Source organism: Manacus vitellinus, unplaced genomic scaffold (assembly GCF_001715985.3).
Source record: "Manacus vitellinus isolate BGI_N305 unplaced genomic scaffold, ASM171598v3 scaffold_27_pilon, whole genome shotgun sequence".
NCBI classification, from domain to species: Eukaryota; Metazoa; Chordata; class Aves; order Passeriformes; family Pipridae; genus Manacus; species Manacus vitellinus.
Genome location: NW_021940039.1, coordinates 4,504,690 through 4,530,005, shown reverse-complemented (window position 1 = coordinate 4,530,005; position 25,316 = coordinate 4,504,690). Strand labels below are relative to the sequence as shown.

The following is a 25,316-nucleotide window of genomic DNA, read 5'->3' as shown; positions in this document are numbered from 1 at the left end:
GTCATGGAGACAACTCCATAACTGGGCATCTGCTTTGGAGATGTGGTGCCAAGCAAAATAATACAAGATTAATCAACTGCATCAATTACTACATTTCAAGAGAAAAGGAAAAACCAAGCTGTCGTTTCTTATTGTCCTTATTTACTGATTTCAAACCAGAGGCAGCCACCCTGGTTTTCAGGAGGGCTGCACACAAACACTTCCCCAGTCACTGGGAAGGAGTTGACAGCTTTCAGCACTTCAGCAAACACTGCTTTGAGACTCCTTAACAGAAGGAAGGGACCAGCAGCCAGATGAGAAGCATGTGAGGGAACGCATCTATTAACACATACAGGGAGATGTCTTGTTAATAGAAGACAGAAGGAGGGACAAAGCAGGCAGAGAAAGCAGCCAGCAGTTAGTCATTTCTCACACGGATCATTTGGCTAGAAATGAGACACTCATCAATCCAGCCTTCCTTTCTGCACTTTCAGAGCCAGTGAAAACCACTACTGAAAAGCAAAACCAAAAGGCCTCTCTTTGAAACTGCTCAGCACCTCGAGGAGCAAGAAAATGTAAATTTTCCTGGTAGTGGTTGCACAGGACAAAGATCTTCCATATTCAAAACCACTTTTTTGATTCAAAATTGCTGCTGCTGTTTCAGGTATTGACTGGTGAAAAACTAGAGCCTCTCACCTCCAAGACACCCTGAGGTTGTCACAACACACACTGAGGCTGGCGAGGGACAAAGGGCTGGGGGCCCACCAAGAATCAGCTTTGCCATTAGTGAAACCCCTTCTCCAGCTCCTTCTGTGAGTATAAATAAAGAAGGAGATGGCAGAGCCTCCAAGATAAATCAAGAAGGTCTGGGGTTTGGTTTGTTCCTTTGTTGGTTTTTTTTTAAATGGCATTTTGGAGAAAAAGGAGAAAAACAGAGCAGAGAGAGAGACTGAGGGTTCAAGTGAACAGTGAACTGACACAAAACTTGATTCTTGTGCTGCATCACCACCCTTATGAGAAGAAAGACCATTTGGGTATGTTTAGTTTGTGGAATACAACTGAAGTCTCACCACAGCAGTAAAGATCAAAAGATAATTGCTCAGCTTGCACCACTGCCATAAAGAAGGCTGTGCAATAGCCAAAGTTACTCATGCAGCTTCTTCAAGAAACAGGAACATAAATAAATAAGTACATTAGTAATGTGCTCTCTAATGCTTCCTTTAACTCAGATTAAGACATATTTACAAACTATCCATGTGCAAAATCTGCATAAGATTAAAACAGGTTTTAGAAGATTCCTTGCCCAAATCATCACCTGTGATACCTCCTGAGCAAGTGTTTCCTGCATTCCTGTGCTGGCAGAAAGGAATGACTGCAGTGTTGCTGTTTGCTCCAATCTGCTCTCCTAAAATGACATTTTGGCATACAGCTGGTTTTGACTACTTATGTTTAAGAAGGGCTCCAGATAATATAGTTACTCTGAACAACATTTAATAAACACTTGACTCATTGTTACTCAGCTCAAAGACTTGTCACTGAACTTGATTTTAATAGCACACATCAAAGCCAAAACAGACCAAGAAATAGTTCCCCCTTTCTTGATGAATTAATAAAGCTAAAAAAAAAAACTCAGTCCTTGAATTGCCATGGGAATATTAGTATTCAGGATGCCCTTTCAAGGAGATCTGTAGTTTTGCACCTGGATGTTTTCTTCTTTTGCATTTTATAGAGAATGAAGGGGGGGGAAATATCACAGTATGATTCATCATTATTTGCATGAAACTACAGCAAAATCAAGATATTAAAATCCATTTGTCACACTTCTATTTTTTTAAAATACTTTTCATAAGCCTATTTTCATAAGTCTTTTCATAATCTGCTTCTGCCCTGTGTTGGAGACAAGATATTGAGCTCAACAGGTGTTTGATTTGACTTAATATAACTATTATTCTCTTAAGACACACCAGGATAGCAAATAAGAACAAATATGGAAAGGGCAAAGAGAAGCCAAAGAGGAGGAAACCAGTGACAGATAAAGGGCCAGCTCAGCAGAAACACATTTTCCCTGTAAATAATGCTGGAAGTGGTAATAAGATACTGAAACATAATTCAGCTGCTGGTTGAAGTTGAGCAACCACACTAAAATTTCATTCTATCTGCAAATCCTAGGTAAATGCACCAAGGAAGGAAAAATCACTTGCAGATAAAAAGACACACAATACTTCTAAAAATGTATATTATGTATCTCACATTAAGATTTATACAGCTGCAGCTTTCGAAGAACAGATTTTTCTATACAAAACCAGAAGCCAGCTCTTTCTCTATATATATTTCTAGTGACTAGAGAAGCCATAATTAAAAAAAAAAACACGAACAAAACACTAAAATATTTTACAGACTTTCTGAAAAACTGTGGCAACTGGTATCACAATACTCCAGTTTACAGACTTCTTGGAGAAGTCCATTTGAAGCTCCAGATACCCAAACAGAGGAAGAAAATGATTGGCCAGTTTTGTCACAATATCCCCACTGTTCTTTCACACCTATCAGAGAAATAACATCTGGTTTTCAAACTTTTGCTAAGCCACCCTTCTAACTCTCCTTTGTCTGATGTATTGGTAAAACAATAGAACATTTTATGGATTCTTGAATTACCAGCACTTTAAAGTTAATATACAAGGGGAAAGCTCTATTGACTCTGATTTTTTTCCTCATTTCCTTTAAGAAAAAGCCCACTAAACACAGGCCTGTGGGCTCTGGTGACAACAGGGACTTTTATTATTGCAACTATGAGGTTTTTGGTAGCACAGTGTTTATACCTCAGTGACTCTTGTTTCATGAAGAAAAGCAGGCAGTTTCCACAAGCTACAAGGATGCTCAGTACAACGAACAATTGCTTAGCACTCCATTTTCTACACAATAATCATTTTCTTACATGTAACTAAATAATTTAGGCAGTTTATTAATTTATAAGCTTAGCTGTGGACATCTCTGTGTTTTTGGCATCAGTACACAGGCTGCCTAAAGTGTTGATACTCTCTGTCCTCAAATAGTTCCTAAGTGTCCTCATAATTGCTTGTCACCTGTAAAAGAGGTTCAGATCCAACGCAAAATTAACATATGGTGAACAGATGGACTCGGAACAGACGTTTGCCGAGAGAGTACTCACACCAAAGACTTTCTGGCTTCATCTCTCAGGACCTTCAGAAAAGTCCTGCTTGAAGCTCCAAGTCATACTAATCAGGGGAACATCGTTCCTCAATGACAACCTCGTGCTGCGGGAACTTTTCATGACCTGCTACAAAGAATCCTTGCAAGTTTTCTGTTGTGATGGTGCCTCCGTGAACAGAAGAGACAAAATATTGGTTCCAGAAGGTACCCACCCCTCCAACAAGAATTATCTATACTGTATGAAACAAGAATACAACAAGCACAAGGGTGCTATGATGGTGATTAAAGAAAAACACAATAAAAAGTTCAAAATCAATCCGTGTCCCCCGCCACCATGGACATTCTTGCAGACATTCCATTACTTACTGAGGAGGTAAGACAAGAATCACAATAAAAAAGTCTAGAAGAAATAATCTGGCCCCTCACCATGGACATTCTTCCAGATATTCCATTACTTACTGAGGAGGCAAGACAAGAGTTGTTGGCTGGGCTTTTGGTCTGCGCTTTGCAGAGACTCCCATCTGGTTGGCCGAACGTTTCAGGGACTGCTGATTCAAAAGGCCAGATGCCAGCCCAGCATGGTACTGCAGCTGGAGGAGAAAAAAAACACATGGATATATTAAAACACACACCACTGCAGTACTCTGTCTATGTCAGTCCTCTACCACCTGTTCCACCTGACTCAAATTACAGCCCGTCAGTCAGTTAAAATACAGAATTTCAGATACACTGCTTGGATGGAAGATGACAGGAATAAAAGCACATGGAAAAAGTCTGCTGTGAAATAGGCATTAGGAGGAAGTTATGCATTAGGGCAAGTAAGAGGATGAATCAAAGACTTCCTCTCAAGTCTAACTCTCCTGAAACCTGGGCTTGCTTTTAAATGTTAAGACTGTTTCTCCTCCCAAGGGACCAAGCATTCTTACTTTTAGGAAGATGATAAGAGGAAGACAGAGGCAACCCTTTCACTGTATAAACCAGCTTTTTAGAAATAACACTCATCTTTTTCTCCTTAAATATAAAAACACAAAACATTCACAAAGAAGTTTCTTCCACTATAAATAAAAATCTTGCCTTTAAAATACCTGCTCACGCATCTCCACAGCACTGCAGAAAGATTCACATTCAGTAGCTTTCCCCTCTAAACTTTTCTTTGCCAACAAAAGACAAATTTATGAAGGACACAACATGAATCTGCAAGATTTTGAGTGCCCTCCCACAGCTTTCAGATTTAAGAACAGCTACAGAGCTGTGCTTGCCCTGGAACCAGCTCCAAGTGCAACAAGTCACAAGTTCCCCTCTGAAAACTTTCAATTACATTCTTAGTTTCCCATTTTTAAAGTAGAAGATTCAGTGTGGGACATATATAATTTCCTTCATCATTCCAATGCCTTCCTCCATGTGTTCATTAAATTGTCTGAAGATTTGCCCTGCAAAAGGTGAACCATTTCACACATTAACACCACTAACCCCAAGGTTTGCAGCTAAAAAAAAAGGGTTATGGTTAGAAAACTATGACTTAAAAATGTTCAGAAAATAAAGTGGTCTTTGGCCAAGCTGTTCTGCAGGAACTGACTGAAAAGGAGGGAAACAAAGCTTGGAAGTGATCCACTTGAAAATGGCTATGAAAATGAGGGAAGGGATCCCAATGAGCCAATCTGCCTCACATGTCAGTGCTCAGCACATCCATAAGGATTTCTCACAGGTTCCTGATCTATTTGGCTGCTCTGCCACGTGATCTCAGCTGTGGCACAAGTGAAGACACGGAATTTCTGATAGGAAGAGAACTGTGCTCTGCCAGGGATGGGCAGGGGGGTGTTGTACTGCCCCAACCAATGAATTTTGCTCACATTTGTTTCTCTCCGACAGTTTTCTGAAATGAAAAAAAAAATCAATGGGAGCAACGGAGGGTCCATGTTTGAAAGGTGATGTTTCAGTGTCAGGGGCTTAGTTTTCAATCTTCACTACCTGGATTTGCAGGGAATTAAAGGGAAAGACAGCTCTGGCAGACTTCCCTCAGACTCCAGGAATACGTTTTTCCCTTTTCCTCTTGCAGTCCTCCCTCACCACTTTGTGCTGGTGACACCATTCACTGATGTTGCCTGTGCAGAATGACACTGACAGGTATTTCAGGTCAATCACACCAATCTTTTAAAAATATTTCATAACCTCCCAGTCTGCCATTCAGTGGTCAGGCATTAAAAAAAAATCCAACAGAAGGAATTAAAAAGAAATATATTCCGAAAAACAATTCTGTCCCTCAAAGCTGAATCCCAGTGATTAAGGTATTTTTACTAATTATTTCTTCATAATCTACCTTTGCTCCTAGGAAAGCAGATCCAACTGTCAAAATCTATAAGGGCGATTAAATATTTACCAAACCATCTTTATATTGAGAGAAAAGGTCAAAGTTAATAAAACTGACAGGCAGCTTCTGTCCAACTTGATTTATGCATTATTAAAGTATCACATCCTGCACTTGCACAGGATGCACTCCTTTTTGGGGATGAGGGGTGTTAACTGAAGGGATTGGGAAAATTTCTTAATCATTTGTTCTGAGGAGCAGAAACAAGACTGAAAATAGTGCCAAAGCTGGACCACAAGCATCAGAACTATAGTCAGGATGGATGGATAAAACACTTGCCATTCAGTTCCTTTCTCCTCTTGCAAAATAAACACCTTTGCCTGCCAGCATCGGCCAGGAGAGAAAATCTCAGCTAAAAACAAGCCAATCTCCCCCAAATTTTTGCTTACTAATAAGAGAACATCTCTAAACATACTCTCTCCACTTTAGGGAATGCAGGTGAAATGTCATGTCAGAGGATGCTGGAAGGCTCATGCAGGGGAGCTCATGGGACACAAACACTTGGAGGGTTAACAGAATGGCAAAGAGCCACAGCTTTATCCATAAAATATGGTAAATACTCCCTGAAATGAGCATTGGTGCAGCACAAGTAGTGCTGCAAATCATTCCTTTATCAGCTGCAGAGGAACTCCCTGTCATACAGAGGCTTTATTACAGTCAGCATCCATGTCTTTCAGCTTTGGGGAATTCCAACTGGTTCATGTGTCTTTACTGCCTAATGAAATGTTCCTCCACACAATTTCAATAAGATGGATCTTTCCCCCCCAGTACGTGCAGATGAAACAGAAAATCTATTTCGGAAAACCAAGAAATCAAAGACAACGACAACAAAAATCAATTTACAACATTTAGCAGCCAGGATTTACCCCAGTGCCAACTTGCAGAGTTTCATGATGAGTCTCATGATAGCTGATATTTTTCTAAAAAGTGCAGTTCCAAGTTGATGTGTGAATTCTACATTTTAAAATCAAAAGCGACTCTAGTTCTCAAGGATGTATGAAAAGTACTGAAAATAACACTTCAATATATACAGAAGCTTTACAGGAAGGTAAATAAAAACAGAACTTGATTATTTATAAAATTTTCTTAACATTCATTATTTTTCTATGTTAATGGCCACATGGTCTATGTTTTTTAGAAGAAAATATTATCACTAATGTTTTCCAGGTGTCATAATTCACATTTTCAGTGTTCCTGAGTATATGAAAACTACATTAATATATTAACAGGTGTCAATCTTCCTCACTAAGGGAAATACATCACAACAGAGAAAGCACTTGGGAGTCACTTTTCTCATGACAGTAACTGTAAGGAGGGCAATTTCTTCAATCACATAAGATTTCTTTGGCTTTCACATGAACCTTAAACAGAAAAGGTGTATTAGAGAATCACAGATTTGATTTAGCTCTGAAAGCATTAATATTTTTTAAGATGTTAATCACATAATATCTTTTATTTCTTCTACCCCGCTGACTCTCCTTACCAGAAATAAGGTAACACATCTCCTCAAACAATCAAAACAAGAAAAAAAGAACCCCTCCATCTGCCCAAAAATCCCACTGTGTTCTGCAGAGGGTCTTTAAGGTCTGGAGCAGACAGAAAACTTCTGCTGCAGCCAAAGGGCTCCAAGCAGAACCTGCAGAAAGGCCCCTTTGTTTAACAGAAGTGCCCTGAGCAGCTCGTGACAGGTTTGTATCTTGGCCGATAGGATTACTCTGCAGTGCCTGTTATGAAACTACAGACGTGGACATTCGAAATTTAAAAATTAAAAGCTCCACCATTAGAAAGACTCTGGGTCTGGAGGTCTTCAGTTTGCATAATTCATGGGCTGGAGGTTTTGCATGTGCTGAGTGCTGACCAAACAAGTCAGTGCACTGCACTTACTGACAAGGCCATCCCAAGTTGCAAAATCGGTTGAAAGAAGGTAAGAATCAGGGAAAAGAAACCCTCCCCCCCAAAAAAAAGAGAAAAAGAAACAATCAACCACTTGGAGCCTTTACAGCTGATCACATCAGCTCACAGTTGCACATTACATTTACATATTGCCATTATTTAAAGCTTTTTAAGCACCAACAGGTTTCCTTTTAAAAGTGAAATCAGAAGAATGATCTTCACAATCACATTACCCTGTTTTTTCTGTTCTGATGTACTTACTGACCACAAACACAAACAGAAAAGCATTTTTCTCAGCTATAGGTAATAAAAAAAATGTTTATATCCATTCCTCTAAGGAACTGAGTTTCAGAGAGGTGGCTGCCAGATACCCCTGTGGCATTTTCCCAGTTCACTGTAATCCTGGGGATGCACATTTGCCCCCTTTAAGACCCTCAGTGCTCTGCCCCTCATCATTAAACTATTTTTCCCCCCTTCCAGCTAACAAGGGATTTGTGCATTATGATAAAACTCCACTTATTCTTTTGAAAAGAGCAACGAGCGAGCGAGCAGGACACTCCCACAGTTTCATCTCTGCACACTAAAGCAGGCAAGAGAAAAATTACACCACCTTAATTGATATTTTTTAGCTTCTCTCAGATAATGAGGTCGGTTTGGAAATTCTCTTTCTCTCCAAACAACATTTGATCATTTTAGCATAGCTGAATTCTTGACTTGACCAAAACAGCATCAATAAACCAAAGGAACTGTCTCTGATTTCTTTACTCACTGGTTTCCTGTTGTGGAACTGGGTTGCAGGCTTTTCAATTAACAGGAAAGCTAGACATTTTGTCTTTATTCTAGTTTACAGTTTAATTAAGACACTTTTTCCAATTTCTAAAAAGTATTTATGCCCCCCAAACAAGAACATTTAAGCAACAAATACCTATCCATGACAGGAACAAAGGTTGCCCCCCATTCCTTTTTTTAAAAAAATCCCTCTACAAAAGTTACTGCACATTTCCCTAAACATCCTGATCTGACTAAACTGGGAAAGTAATGAGCTCACACTTCTCTTAAAATCCTCTCACATGCCCCAGCTGGTACTTGCATTGCACCAAAATGCACAGAGCCATGGCCTCATCCTGGTCAATAAACCAGGATACAGAGCAGCCCGAGAACATCAGCCTGCACAGGCAATCTTGTTTTTCCCTTAGGTCTCTCCTACCTCCCTCCCTTCCTCAGCTTGGGAGTTCAAAACCAAGTTTAGACATTAATATATATATATAATGGCACAGTAGTAGGAGATGTACTGATGCATATCCCTGTTTCTTTTAACACCCTGTCTTTGCTACAGTTTTTATTCCATTGTCTTTGAATTCGTATTTTTGCTGAGGGTGCTGTTTTAATTACTGTCAGATTTCAGCCTCAAAGTGTGTTCTCCCCATACTTTTCTTTCGAAAACATTGAAGTTCTGCTGATGAACGACTGCTTATGAATGTTCCCTCACTCCAATACTGCTTGCAAGTCTTTGGCTTTTTACCATGCACAGATAGCAAATTTGGCAGCACTTTCTGCAAGGAATTGGTCAAAACTTCAGCATCTGCATCCTTGTTGCCAATAAAATGACCTGCACTGTTCCAAGTCTCTGCAAAAGCCACTACTCCTCCTCCACGTTTTTTTCTCTTAAAGTATTCTGCAATCCATTTAATAGTTACAGCAGTGACATATTCTTGATTTTTGGATAATGTCAACACAAAGGGACACTACACAGCCAACAGGTTCTGAGTTTTAAAGAGACCTAGTCTTTGAAATGGATAAAGAGGCAGAGTAATCACAATCTGGGGTTACACACTAATTTATTTACTTCTTCAGAAGGATAACTACTTCATGCTTGAGATGTTTATACCTCCAGGTGTTCTGAAGGGCTTGAACACACATATTTCCTGAATGATAACTCAATGAACTGGCATTTATTTCATTGTATAGGCAGCTACAACCCAGACATGACAGAATCACAAAAAGCAAAGTAAAATTATTACATTTTGTTCTGCATTTAAATGACAGAATAAAACCACGTGCAGTGACAAACCACAGCATTTTCAAGTAACCCTGAACTCAAGGCAGGGAGTTGGTACAGGCAAATGGTTCTAGCATTGCTCTGTGTGGTATATTCACATTTGTGTGTTCACTTAAAATATAGATTTCATTAGAATCTAAAAACCCAAGAAGTGCACATGATCAATATCTGACAGAAAACCCTAACTCCTTTTTGACAGAAGTATTATCTTTGCACAGGACAAATAATCTGTAGCAGGGGAAAGTCATCATTTGAACTCAAGACTTCAGTAAGGACACAACTAGTACCTTCCCCCAGTGCTGCCATGCTCCCCTGAACAGCCCCCAGAACCCTGAAGACGTGTCTCTCACACTAAAATTAGTATTTTCTAAAGCCTCAGACTAAATCTTTGGTGTCAGGGGCTCAGTTGGGCAGCAATGTCAGTATAAAGTATGACCTGCTGCCCCCATGAAAGGGGATGCTCAGGTGCTTAGGTAAGAAATGTGAAGATACTTTAAGCTGGCGTGGTGGAATAAAGGGCTGCAATCAGGTACAGAAACACTCCTCAAACTGTCCAGCAGCACTGCCACCATTTGCAGCTCTGTGGTTGGGCTTCCCTACAACAAAGTACTTTTCAGACAAGTAAAGAAATGAATACTGTTCTTCAATAAAATGTCTACAAGGTGCAGCTTATGTAAATCCAACCAGCCCAGGGGCAAAGTCAGACAGGGGGAGACTGACGGTCAAAGCACAGATGAGGGAAACCCATTAGTGGGTAAGAATGGAACAGTAATGACACCAGCCAGTACTTGTGCTGCTAATTTATTTTTTCCCTTAACTCATTAAATTTAATTGTTTCAACTTCTGTTAAATGCCTTTGGCCGCTTGCACAGTAATTAAATGCACAATATATTTAGAGGAGCAGACACCCAGCCTGAGTGGCAGACAACAGCCCAGCCCAGGGTCTTTCTGTCAGCACATGGAAACCTGGCTTTCCTCAGACTTCCATGGCCTTGCTGAAGGGGAAATTGTCCTGGAAGGTCAGTACCCCAGCACACAGTTTATCCCAGGGATGCCAAGGGTAGATGGACACACCCTGACAAAGCTACACCAGATATCACCACTCTTCTACTAGAGGTGACCACCCTGCTCTGCCACCAGAAAGGATTGCAGGAATACTGTTTAAACTGGAGATACTTCTTCCTTAAGTAGTTACTTTTGCTAATCTCTTTCTTTACATCCATCAGGCATCCTGAAGGAAGGCTGCTGGGAATGCTAAATTCCAGCCCGCTGGCGACAACCAATGAAAGCCTGAAGCTGGAGAGTGAATTTTGGAACAGATGCACATGGCCCATTTCCCTATAAGAACATTCCCACTGCAGCTTCAGAATGTTCACAATCACATTAATTTATCCTTCTTTTCAAGACAGTACAAATTAACCCACAGAAAACATTCCTACACAAATAAGAGCAAATCTTAAATTAAAGGCCACAGTTATAACTGGTTGGTGTGGGAGGTTTAAACTCTCACCCTCACATGTAACACCACAGAAAAAACCTGGAATTACCACAGGTGGCTGAAGTTTGACATGAGCTGCATTCTGGAGGATGAGTGTCAAAAAGAACCTTAGAATACCTGTGGGAAAGGACCATACCCACTGTGCTGCAACCAGAACACTGAAATGCAATGGTCAACAAAACCTGGAACTATTTTTTCCCCCCACAAGGCAATTAAAAAAAGAACTTTTCTGCCCTTACTCAGGTTTTCTGTGATCAGAAAATAACGACAGATATCCTGCCTTCAATCTCACACTGACTTCTGGCAAGCAGAGCAATCCAGCTGCAGCAAAGTGAGCTTTTCCTTCTCTGAGAAGTCTCACTGACAGTTTTCTCCATCTAAAACAATACTATCCATTAACCAAGAACTCCAGACTCAACTATCTTTTTTTAAACCTTTCAAAATAGCCATTTATGGCTTGCAATTTGAACTTTGAGGAATTTTACCTGATACACAACCAGACATAAGAAAAAAATCAGCAACATATGGCCAAACTTTTTTAAAAAATAAATTCCCTACCCTTAGAGATTTTTGACTGTCTCTGCTTTTGGATGACCAAGCTGCAATGCATGAAAAGCCAAGTTCAGAAAAATCAGGTTAAAGGTTCAAGTTAGACATCCCCAAAATAAGTAGACATTTATAAAAGTCTTAGTCAAATTATCTCTTTAGGTTTTAAAGAGTTAAGTTATGAATGTTCTTAGGAATGAAAAAAGAATCTATCAGGTTTGATTGATAAAAGTGTAGCTTTTAACTAAGACTGAAAAAATGTAAGACTGGCAACATTATTTTCCAGAATAATATGCTTCCTCTGCTTTTTTTCAGCACAGAGCACATAAATCAAAGAAATGTTAAAGAGGCCCATACATCACAAGTTGGCATTTCTAAACTATTTACAAAATCTGTAATAGTCAAGAGGGTGGAAAATACAGAAGTGTGACCAGCAAAGTTCCTGAAAGGAAAAAAAAGGCAGTTCTACCATCCCAGCAGGGCTAAGGTTGGAAACAATTCTTGATTGTAGACTTTAAGAAAACACTAAACCAAACCAATCCTGATAATAGAGGGTTACAAAGAGCAAACAGGACAGTATATTGGCCAAACCAGAGGGAAAGTAGATTGGAGCACAATGCTTGTTCCAGGGTTCTGAAGACATTAGAATCACAGAATCATTGAGGCTGGAAAAGACCTCTGAGAGTCCAACCTGTGACCCAGCACCACCTTGTCACCCTGCTCAGAGCACTGAGTGCCACATCCAGTCATTCCCTGAACACTTGCAGGGACGGTGACTCCACCCCCTCCCTGGGCAGCCCCTTCCAAAGCCCGACCACCCCAACAGTGAAGAAATTCTCGTGATGTCCAACCTGAACCTCCCTGGCAAGTGCTCTAATAATGCCTAAAGTCCATACAAAAGCAGGGCTGACCTTGCACTTGCAAACAGACAGTCCCAAAAATATCAGCAGCTCCAGCGCTGAGCTGTGTATCCATCAAATTTTCACATCCCTACATCTAAGCACACAACAGCCTTAGACAGATTAGGTTTTCCTCAACAACTTTTACAAATGAGAATCTCATCTCCTCTTCTGAAACGAAAGGCATGGATTATGGAAAGTTTATCTGTCCATCTGTTGGAGATGTCACACTCTGACTAGAGAGTGCAAAAAGCACAGAGATGTTTTACAACCAAATCCAAAACTCGCTGCAGTCTGAGGGAGTGGAAGAGCCATATGCTTTGCAAAAACACCTCTTTTGCTACACATTTTTTTTTTTTTACCGCAGCACAAAGAGTAACAGTTCGAAAGCTGCTGTAATCTTTATGGCTGAAAATAGATCACATATTCTTACTCTCATCTGCCACGCTCGGGTAAGGGAACGGATCGGAAACAGGGAAAACAAGGAAATACTACTGTGGGCAAGGAAAGCTGAAAAAGACACTGCACTGCAAGGAGTTACCTGCAATTCCAGGGAAAAGGGCAGCTCGGAGAGCCTGGGACCAGAATGATGCACAACAGGAGGTCTGGTGCAGTGTCACATGAAATGTTTTTACAGTTTTCTCTGTCAGCCCTGAACATTTGCAGTAGGAGTATCTGAGCTGAAGCTGGGGGACCTCAGAAACATCTTTAGGAGCAAAACAAATGGAATACACTTCATCCTATTTTCATGGGAGCTTGTAATGATATTATAATTAACTCAATTACACCACAAGATTAATAGCCTTTAAAACGCTCCCAGTCATTCATTACAGGCCTAATTAAAACTCTCTTTTGGTGCTGAGCCAGCAAGAAATATGAAACAACTTGCTAAGTAACCACATAGAAGTATATAAGGTATTATCTTTATTGTGCTGTTTGTTTCCATGGTCACAATTCAGTGAGAAAGTTTGGCTTGCCTTTTTTTTTTTTTTAACAAATCAAAAACAACAGGAAAGAAGGACAAGATGCCACTTTAGAGGCTTCAACACCTGCAACAGCAAATCAGCTCACCACAGCCAACCAGCTTGTTTCTAGTTTTGCTGCAACAGTTAAGGGCTTCTACAATAGCAGATGCCTTTCCTCCCACACATCAATTAATTTGCAAATGCACTCAGGTTGTAGAAATAATGAAGTGCTGAATGCTTCTCTATTGACAAGTTTTGCTGTCAGGAGGTGGATGCTGTGGGCGAGGTGCTAAAATCCGCTGCCTCTCCCTGCACGCCAAAGGAAAGACACGCCACACGAAACCTGGTCGACAGCTAACAGGGCACATCAATTATTTTATTTACTCCTCTCTCACTGGCACCAGAAGGAAGAAATCCTCCCCAAAAGCTTTTTATTGTATTTATCTAGGTGTCTGTAACACACCGTTCACAGGGAGATGTGAGGTTCTGGGGAACGCTGCGTTATTTGAGGAGAAAAGGAGCGTTTGTCAAGTATTTTTATACATGCTAAAAAAGTGACATTAAAATTAAGGTTACAAATGAAGAATTCCGTAACTAGGAAATGCTTCATATTGCCTATCCAATCTAAATCAGGCTGCCTGTGCTAAAGATTCAGCCTTTCATTATGTGCTTCTTTCCAGACCTCAAATTACCACAGTCTGCAGGATCACATGGATGAAGAGGCAGTTACTCAGCACCACTTTCATGCACAGAATGTTATTTGCAGGATCTCACACAATGCCCACACTTCTCCTCTCAGATGTCTTCTATCATATTTTCCTGCTTTATCTTGCTTCTTTACAAATACTGTTAAATTTACCTTCACAATTCTTATTCCACTCATGCTGGGTGTGGATCCGAGGAATCTCCGACTTTTAAGAACACTAAATGTTTTTACTACTTACTATATTTGTAGTAGAGTTTCTACAGATAATAATTGCAGTCAGGTGCTCAGGAAGTCTTTGAAGCAGCCAGAAAAGGCTTTAAGCCAGGTCATGGCGAGGTTGGACTCTCTACCCCCTCTTCTATCACTTGAAATAAAGGATTAGTCAGTGGCAGTTCACTGGAACTTTCTGTCTTGACCAGCCACTAATTGGAAGTAAAGCACATCCTGCCAGCTGTTCTCTGAAAACAAGTTCAAAATGGAGATCCTGAACTTCCAAATGAAGTTCTGAGCTCTGGAGGACAGCATGTTTTCATGGATACAGACCATTCTCGTTTTGGAGTCCTCGAATTAGAGGGCACAGAGTTAGTGAGCACACAACAGAGAAAAAAAAAACAAAAGAAAAAAAGAGTTGTTATAGTTAAGTGCCTGGACAGCTGGACTTGTTCCTTTCCACAAGCTTCCTAGGAAATATTAAGTCAACTTAAAATAACTTTTGTGAGTATTTAGTCTTGTCTCTTACCTAATTGAAGTTACCTCTGTGTTTATAATTTAGCAAATGCAGCTAGAGAAAACAGAATATACACACACTTTCAAGAGTCTTCCAAGGAAGGCAAGTGCCATATGATTCCTCTCCAACTCTTCCAGTGCTTAACTACCAGGAGTGTTTAAACCACCCACCTCAGCATTAGCCCAAATTAGTTAAACTTCTATTTTCAATTACTGTTTTTGTTTGCTATAATGAAAAACCTTCTTATCCACTTTTTCCCCCATCAATAAAAATGTTGATGTAAAGTGAGCCATCCATTGCAAAGTGAGCCATCCATTACCTTTTCTTTGCTGAGGGAAATAAATTGAACTTGTTTGATCACACAGAAGGAGCACAGGAACCCAAATGCTTCTGCCCAGTTCTCACCTCTCTCAACTAGAAAACCCTAAATTAATGGGGCACCTGAATGGTAACTAAGTGGTTTTACAATTAGAATTATGTTTAAAACCATTTTCAAGTGTTAATAACTGAAAATGTTATTAGTAGAGAGGTACTAACAGGTAAAGAAATTTGCTGTAAAAAATAGATGATTTTCTGCTTTTTAAAATATGCAATTTTCAGGCTGACCTTGTCCCTTTTAAATTTTTATAGCATCTTCAGTTCCAATTTGAGATTTTCATATGGGGTAGGCAAACCTTCTGATGTTCTGTATTAAATGCAAGACACCTCCCTGGCATGATCTGCAATATTAATAATATAACAGTACCAATTTCAGGAGCAGCACTGTAGCATCAACACATGCATACCTACAGGAATCAAAATTTAACCATGTACAGCGTGGAAATCTTTAATATATCACCAGAAGAAAGCAGTTCTGAGGCAGCTCAAACATCGTTTGAGATTTCCTCTTTTGCCATTCCAACACATGACCTTGTCACGCCTCACAAGGTAACACCAACGTAGCTGATGCAAGAAAACATATGCTTCTCTTTACTGGGCCCAAAATAGGAACAGAGGGGAAGGAGAACAACATTCAGGGCCAAAGCCAGGCTTCTGAAGGCCAGACTTGCAGCTGTCACTGTACTCAGCATAAAACGTCCCCACCTGCAGGAGCCCTCCAGTGCTCCCACAGCTGACTGTCACAGCACAACTGGGAATGTCCTTCCTGGGAATTATAAACACTAGAGAGTCATTATTTAGCCAGGAATTTGCACTGCTGTTGTCAGAGAGTTTTAAGACTTTGAGACTGAGACGGTTACACTTGCTGTGGGGCACAGTTAAAGCCATAGGAAAACATAAATTATTGGGGTTTATGGATTTCAAAGGAGACTGACACACATTTGACTTTCCATGCACTGGCTGTCTTGCAGGCACTCTTCAATAACCCAATTACCACTTAAATGTCTCCCACCTAACCACACACATTTCAGATTCTCATCTAAATCTGGACTTAATTATTTCTACCTCTTGATAATCACTAGGGAAATCCTACCAGCTCAAAACCCAGCAGTTTATCAGGACCCCAGTTCAAGGCATGAAGTAAAGAGACATTCCTCTCACTGCTTTGTGGACTTCATTATTAATGAAGTAAAATCTGCAGACATCAACCTATTGCTTCAGGTGGCCACCATCAGAAAAATAAATAGAAATGTGACTGGTCAAAGTAACTCCTCCTCCTCCAGCAGGTCTGAGTTGGCCAGAAGCAAACTCCCTGTGGAGCATGGTGCCCATCCTGCAGTACCATGGGTGCAGAATATCAGAGAACTACTGCAAAGGACTAATTTAGCCTGAATGGTGAGTTGAGAATGTAAAAACATATTATACATATAAAGAAAAAAACAATCCCAACCTGTGTATTTTTGGTCTTGAAGACAGACAAGGAAATAATATTTAAAGACCCGACCCTGTTGTTACCTTACAGTGGGAATTTTACATTACAAATACAACTTTGAAACAGACACAAGCTGATCAACCTTAAGTTTTCCAAAAGTAGCCTTAAAACCTTCAGCAGTGCTTGTACTGACAGATCCAAAAAGGATCTTTCTGTATGAGCTCATCCCACCAGCACTATGACAAACTGGTGTTGCATTTAAGGAAACTGGGGCGGGGGGAAGCAAAACACTGCTTTTTGCAAAGCATGATTTTTTAACTTGTTTCTATCGCTTCTCCAGCTACAAAATCCTTTTGTAAATGAGGACACTACCTACCTCCCAAAGTTCATTTTATCAAGCCAATAATTCAGCAACTCGAAGGGCTGACAATTCACCCAACTATAGTTTCTGCCTGAGGCGTTAACAAAAAAAAATAAAAGAGCAAGGAAAACTTAGAAAATCCTGCTGGAGAGCTGAAGCCTTTGCTGCTGGCACACTGAACAAACAGGAACAATTGAAAGCTATGGAGCAGTTAGCAATTTATACTACTGAGCCTAATGCCTGGACAGTAAGGAAAACAGATGGCTCTGCAATATGGAGATGGCTCCATGAAAAGCAATCGGCACAGGGATGCTTCAATGGCACAGTAGCAATGGTTTGCCTGGTGGTAACAGTCACAGCAAACTGAGCTGCACCATTTCAGAGGACAAAACAAAGGAAAAGTAAATGAGAGCAGAACAAAACAGAAGTTCTTATACAGTTGGTTGATATTCCATGACAAAGTGTGGGCTCGTTCCGAGTTTTTCTGACAGTCCTGCTCAGTTCTGTGCAAATAAAGGAGCTCAATCCAGGGGGCAGGAGCAGCTTCCTGGCCCGGCCCCCTCCCAGGAATTCTGCATCACACCAAACGTCTCTGAACGTCAGCTATTTAGCTCTACTTTTAGCTCTGCTTTAAATAAAAGTGTGTGGAGTGAAGGCTGCATAATGAAGGCTCGACACCATGGAGATGGCACAGACTGCACTGGGCAGCATCACCAAGCTGAGGGGGTTTAGGTTTTGGGTTTGTTTCTGGTAGAATTATTTCATTTGTGGAACAAAACCAAAATTGGCAAAAGGAAGTTCCCAACTACGTGTTGGAGCAGTCAAGCAGCTCGTTTGGAATGGAAGGCCTGTTTCAACCCTGAGGACATGCCCAGAGGCAATGGCAGAGCACACATGAAGAGCAGGTGAAGGACTTCTTGACAAACACATAAAGACCTCAAAATAATTTTCTGGAAGTATTACAGTTCAAGGCCATCGTGACTAAGCAACGTACCTGTCATGCAAGGACTATAATCTGAAAATCTAACCTGAAACTTTTCAGAAAGGCCAAATCATTATAAACCCTTTGACCACAGGAACCTCTTAAAATAAATATATACTCACTGTGGAATCAGAGCAAAGGTGAAAACCTCAGTTTAAAGCTAAGCATAAGATTCTTCTTCCTCTGCAAGTTTCCTGTGATAAACCAGGTTGTTTAAAGGGCAAGCTCAGTAGATGGAGTTAACAGAGGAAATATTGCCCTGCACACCCTGACAGGTGATGCTACTCAGCTATAGATTATGCTGACACATTCCTGTTTTACTTACAAGATTATTTTAATTTCAAAAAAAAAAGTCCATTAAAACAAGTGTTTTACTGTAGAATATGTCCATTATTTTTCTTACATCAAAACTCACTGACACAATTGCTGATGCTGGTAAAAGGCACTGGAAACCAAAACCCTCAGCAGAGTCTGACAATATGGTTTAGAGCCAGAGAATTTTCAGCAAAGCATCACCCCCCCGCCCCATGCTTCTGTCAAGTATTCTTCACATCCAGAACTTCCATAGTTCAGGAATTTGAGTAAAGCAATCTCCAGGTATTATTTACTCAATGACATCACCTATCAGTGTTTCCTGAAATCTAAATGTTTCCTTAGGAGGCTGCAACAACTTCTGGGATGCAAATTTCAACAGAAATCCCACTGAAGGTGAGAAAAGTGTGATTTGTAGTGAGGAAAGACACCAACACATACACGTTGGTACAGATTACAACTGGTGACAACTGGAGTTGAAAAGAAAAAAAAACCCAGAATAAATTGGACTGAAACAGCTCCAAAGTGCAGGGCCAGTGCATTGTCTGAATGCTGATGGAGGTGGAAGCTCTGTATTGCTCTTTAAAGTAATTATCAAGTAGGAAATTAAAGTAAGGTCTTTTTAAGGAAGATGACTTCAGATACATTCCTCTTTTTCCAGACTTAAGACTGAGACACTGTGCAACAAGAATTAGAAGAGAAGCTGCATGTACAGTCCCAGCATCCTCCTGCCAGGACTGCTGCTCCTGGCATCGCTCTTCAAGAAAGCAAACTATTAAGACTGATTAAACACCTACTTTATTTAAATACTCTTGATAATAAAGGGATTTTTCTTCCCCTTTTCTAATGGTTACTTTATACTGGCAACTGATGGATCCTGTATTCAAGTGTTTTAATCCCAAACAGCAATCTGCTGCATCAATCACCAAAGTGAAGAAAGAAGGGATACAGAGCCCTGGGCTTTGCAGGGAAAACAAGAGGGAAAAAAAGCACACAGTTTGCATGACACTAACAATCCTACTGACAGGTTTTTCTGACTTTGCAAACTTCCTTTCACTCAAAAGCATTCTTTTATAACCTGACAATTCCCTGTAGCCTGGAAACTTCATGAACATGTCATGTATTCTTGTTTTCAACCTCTTTGAAGTCCCTGCAAGAATCTTTCTAACCTACTGATCAGGATGACATGCAACCACAGACAGGAGATGAATAACTGCATTTGCAGTAGCCTGCTCAAACTATTTCTGCCCTTTCCAAGATTCATTATTTCCCTACAAACCCTTTTAAGGAAGACAAACAAACATCAACAAGGGTTAAAACAATAAACAGATTTAATGACTTGCAAGAAAAGAAAAACCAAATCATTCACTCAAGGCACTGTTTAACTTCATCAGCCACTGGGAAAACCACAAAGGGTGTGCTGCTACTCCTGTTTGATCATGCAAGTCTCTGAAAACTTTCCCTGGTCCATTATTTATTTAAAAAAAATTTCTTTCCATATTTACCATAAGAGTAGTGAACAGGAGACATTAGTTTTCCAGACTTCACACAGTGGCTGACAAAGCAAAACAAAGACTGAATTTAGGCAGCCATCAGAGCAAGAATCTCTGAAAAAGGCCACCTTAAATAAATGCACAGTAAATGCCTCCTCAGCCCACTGAAGCAGAGCCTTCAGCCACTGCTCTGTGTCCGTGTCTACTTTAAAAGCAGGTCATGGATGCTTAAAGAAAAGCCACAGACTCTGATTTCCATCCATCTGGGAATTGCTACATTTTGCAAGTTAGCACATATGAAAATGCACTAAGGACAGTACTCTCTGAGTTAATTTAGACTCAGGGAGTTCTACTAGAAATAACCTTTGTAAAACACTTAACATGCCCTACAACAGATATTTTGGGGCAAAGTGACTCTAAAGAGAATAATCTCTCCATGTACTGCTAACGCAACAAACCCCTTACCATAGCCTGATCATCAGCAAATATGCATTTACCAGCCACAAAAGATCAGAGTTACTTTGAAATTTGTTTGAAGATCAGCTAAAAAGCATTTGCAATGCTGTATTCTCTGATTCAGGAACAGTTCTCATGCCATTAAGTCTATTCCATTTTAAACGCTTTTCCTCCTGTTATTCTAGGGAAGATCCACACAGAAGGACAAGTTTATCAGTACAGGAAAAGGGCAAAACTTTGTGAATAAAGTCCTGTCAAATGAATACAGCAATAACATGGTTCACAAGGGAACAAACTTGAAGAATAATGTGTTTTGTTTTACTACCTTAAATTAAATCTTTTCCCCCACATCCACCTCTTTCTCATTTCAGGACTCTTTTCCTTTGCAGGGAAAACTGACTGTATCTGAGCAGGTCAATGCTCTATGTCCCTGCTGCTTTTAATTCATGCAACCTGCTAGGGCAAAGCAGTTGTTTCTGCTTAACACAAAATTTCTTCCCCTCTCTGTGCAGATATTGTTGCCTATTACATGGAAATATGACTTTAAAACACCATCTTTACAAACAGATCATTCCAAAGCTGCCTGGTCTCTATGGACATCTGTGTAACACATGTCTAGTGAGATGTTCTTTTGAAGGTTTGCCCCCCCCATGAAGGGGGTTATGCTGACTGTCTCCTCCACTTGTCCTCACTTTGAATGGACCAAATCATCCCTTGGATGCATCAACTCGTGCAACTGAGTGGATCACCTAACGAGACAGCCAGGCTGCAGCTTTCCTCACAGCTTTTCCCTGGAAGAGATATGAGCTCCTTCCACATCTGTAGGGTGTAGTGGACGACTCCTCTCTGCTTCAGCTCTTCCAGAGGGAAAGTATTGGCCTGGAGGAAATAACAACTAACTAGCTCCCTCATTGACAGCAGAAAGCGAGCGCATTGACTTGTGCCCTTTATGTATTGATGCTCTGGCTGAGTAAATTAAGATGTACAAGGGAAAAGCAAAGAGCACCAGAAGCGGGTACACGACCCAGAAAAGCACAGTAGCAATTTTATATCTTCTTCCATCTTCCTGAAATGTGATTACAGTTGACCTTTAAATCTAGTGGATCAACCAATCGATTCTGCTGGAACAACCCTGTAGATGTGATCTAAGAGAATGCCCACACTTAAAAACCTTCCCGGGGTTGCCTGGCATAGTCATTTTATTTTGTTGTAAAAGTTACCAAGATTTGTCTGAATTGATTTTACTTGCAAGAAAAACACACCAGCAAAACTGCAGCATCAGCAGACACTAAAGGTCTTCGACTCTTGCAGGATGAATGCAATATCAATAGTTATTAGGATGTATTCATACGAGGCACACAAGAGGAATGAAAAGAAGATGGTAGTAATCTCACTTAATCCTAATGCAGCCCCAAGTTAGGTTCTTTAGACTGTGGGAAAAAAAACAAACACAAGGAAAACTATGAACACTCCAAGGTATTTCCCAGGTAAAACACTGAATTTGGAATGGAAAACATATTTAACAGCTCTTTAGGAAGTAAAGCTTTCATGTGGTGTTGGATGCTAGTTCTATTTCAGCTGATAAATTGTGCTTTAACAAATAACCCAAGAGACTTGAGGATGATAATTGTCCATAGTGGGGAAGTGAGGATCAGCAACACCTGTGACCCTACTCGTGTGCAGCATCTCTCTGATTTCTCAGAGAGCACAACCCTTATTTTATAATTATTATATATTTTATAGATGGAAAACAAAGATGTGCACAGCAAAGTGACTTGGGAAACCTCATCCAGCAAGCTAAGGGCAGAGGAAAGAAGAGGATGTACAACTCCAGAGTCCCTCCAGTCCCATTACAAACTTGGCATCACTGCCTGAAACCTTCATCCTACCCATCAGAAGCATTTTGAGCAGTCCAGATCATACACTTGTGTTCAGAGTCATCTGGATAGCAAGTTCTTTTAATCAGAAAGTCATTAACTTCCCTCTATATTACATGCCAGGGTGCCCAAAAGAACCAGAAAATTGGAGATGAAAGGTCAGATTTTGTTTTAAGTTCTCTTGTGCCCGATACAGACTTGATCAGCTCTGTGATCTATGAAATTTCTACAAACAGCTTTGGAAAAGGCACCAAGACAGTGCAGCCAACTCAAAAAAAAAAAAAAAAAAAAAAAAAAAAGAGATGTCACTGAGCAAACTGAAAATGCTACACTGAAAATTCTGAAAATACCAGATTTGACTCCAGAGTAAAACTAAAGCATAAGGCAAAGCAGAGAACTTGTTAAGTCTGAGTGCAGAGACAACTGCAGAGAAGACTCTAAATAGAACCCAACTGAAAGCAGATGGGTAGGGCAGGGAACATTAGAATCAAAATCTAACTAATGGTAAAACACACAGGGATGTTTTTTCTTAAAAGAGAAACACATATCCACCCTCACTGAGGGATAACCTCAGAGGGAGGAGGAGCCATTATCCTTTTAACTGCAGCTTATTTGATATCTGAATGAAGAATTCTTTTTCCACAAAGAAAAGCCAACATCTGAAATGAGGTAGAGCCCAGTAACACTGCAGCAGTTGAGAAATGTCATGATTTCCATCAAAAAACTGTTTTGCAGAGATCAGGAACAGCTGTTTCAAACCGAATTAGACTAAAACTGGAAACAAGCTGTCAAAACCCAAAAAAATATATTTTATACATAAAGGAATGTATTTGATTCAGCTGTTTTACCACGGTGGTCAGCCAAAAGAGAGAAATAAAGTAACATTCTGAGATCCAGACGTTGTCACAGAGACTCTCTCATTTTAACACTCTTCATGTAGATTTATTCCTTTGAGCATTTGGAATAGGAAAAATGTCAAACAGCTCATATCACAGATTCTTGAATATTTTCAAACCATGGGCAGCTTAAAACAGTTTAAAGACACCTGAGGACTCTTTCTGCTCCAGTCCACATTCTCTGCATCTTCTGTAGCAGTAACAGGCTGGTGCAATAAGCAAAATACACTCAATTGCTGTTGACATGAAGAGATTAAAATAATTCACTTTAACCCACCACTTGTGGGTAACAGCACATGCATCCAGCTCCTTTTGTGCATGCTTGCAGATCCTGGGAGCCTTTCAGTGGGTATTTTCAATATTGATTTCCACGGGAATTGCAGTTTCATATAATGAGAAGTAAATACATGCATTTAAGAATACACTGTAAAATGTCACCTCTAGATACAACTCTTTTGTGTCTAATGGTCCGGGCAGTACACAAAGCACCTCTAATATTGTGCCACTGCCACTTAGAGAAGCTTAGAAAATCCAGATACAGCAGCCAAATGAATCAAGACTGGTGCTGGTTTTGAATAGAACTATTTGTTCCAAAGCACAACTCTGAACATCAAAGACCCCTCTGATTTTATTACATGTAAGATGTAGCCATCAGACCCTACTTTCCAACCAAGTCTGAAGTAATCTTGAAAATAGCCTTAGCATTTCAACATGGTCATTACTTCTCATAACCATGATATGTATAAATTCAAACTAATAAGGATATTAGTTATTACTGTCAGCTTGTCAGTACATGGGCTTTGGAAGAAGAGGTGTCTGGGAACAAGCCAATTAATGGATTTATTAAAAAAATGTACACTCCAAGAAACGCATTTTTAACTCACTGAAACACCAGGCAAGTGTGCAACTGCAGCCATGGGCAATTCAACTTTCAGATTACTCACACAGTCTGGTTTTAGGCATTTAACTTGAGTTCTCAGCACACTCAGTGGAGCTCCAAAGCCTGACTGAATGCTTCCCACTAAGCCAAGAACCTTATAAAAGAGCACAACAAGGTAATGCTGCTCAGGATACAGAAACTTTTGATCTTCCTCTGTAAAGATCAAAAATGTGAAAGACTAGCACCTGGTAGAATCAATCAGCTTTCATTAAATCTGCTTTTACTAATTCAGAGGACATCTTTTTCTAGGTATACTGTAACTGAACAAATGTCAGTAGCCAAGAGATTTTATTCATGCTTTTTGTTTCCTCTGCAAGTGGCAGCTTTACATTCAGGCATTTAAAATTAGATTAAATGAGCTGTTATACGTTCCTGGGCTAATCTTGTATCAGCAAAGGAAGTGATAACATGTACTGGTACGTCGTCTTTATTTCCAGAACGTCAGGATTTTACAACTCTAGCAGATTTAAATGCTAGCTCATACCAAGAGATATACCAGCTAGGAGTTAGTAGTCAAGTAGCTCTGAGTGCAATGTTCATATTCTGATCTCTCTTCTACTGTCAACCCCCAAACCTGCCCAACCACGGCACTACTCAGATTCCAGGAGAGCCAAGACATGTTTCTGAAACTACTCAAGAAGCCTGACAGTCACACACAGAGTTACCAGGCTCAGTCCAGTAATGGTCCTGATGTCCTGGTCTATAATTTCTTACTCAAATTCTTCAACTGTCACAGCATCAGAGCCACAAAACACCACCACTCCTCCAGGGCAGGATTATTCTTCCCTCCCAGGAAAATAAAAATCGGTTTTCAATGACCCCCAAGAGGGAAGAGCTTTCAAGGATCACCACAGACCCTCTGGGTTACCCACCTTCAACATCACAAACTCAGTATTAACTGCTGAGTATAAAACTGCTGCCACATTTTTCCCAAATGTACACTTCCACAAAGCAGCAGCCAAAGCAGTGGGCAGAACTGCACTTTTGATTACAAACAGCTCCTTACACAGACTACTCTCAATTTTACTTGCTCTTAGGCCATCTCTGTGTTTTGCAGCCCAATTACCAACAGCATCTGATTAAGAGACAATGAGGAAAGAACTGAGTATTGCTTATATGCAATTCAAACAATTAAATCACTCTGTGAACTGTCTGAGGGGGGCAACTTCAATAACTTCAAAAGAGAACTCCGAAGAAGAATAGAGATGGGTACAGCTCTGCATTAAAAAAAAAAACAACAAAAACCAAATAACAGTCACACAAAAAGATCTGACAACAACAAAAGTAGAGAGCAACAGGGTGACATCATTAAATTTTCCATTTTATTTGATTTCCTCTAGAAGCTACAAAACCATCTTTTCCATATAAAGAATATCAGTGG

General features: G+C 40.2%; 1 protein-coding gene across 1 annotated transcript in view; it reads right to left on the bottom strand.

The window, feature by feature from the left end:
• Positions 1 to 25,316, bottom strand: part of MED27 (mediator complex subunit 27) — an 82,959-nt gene that overhangs the window by 46,204 nt on the left and 11,439 nt on the right. The window contains exon 3 of the mRNA XM_008919379.3: positions 3,610 to 3,740. Coding sequence (XP_008917627.2) covers positions 3,610 to 3,740 — 131 coding nt within the window. The remainder of the gene's footprint in view (positions 1 to 3,609; positions 3,741 to 25,316) is intronic.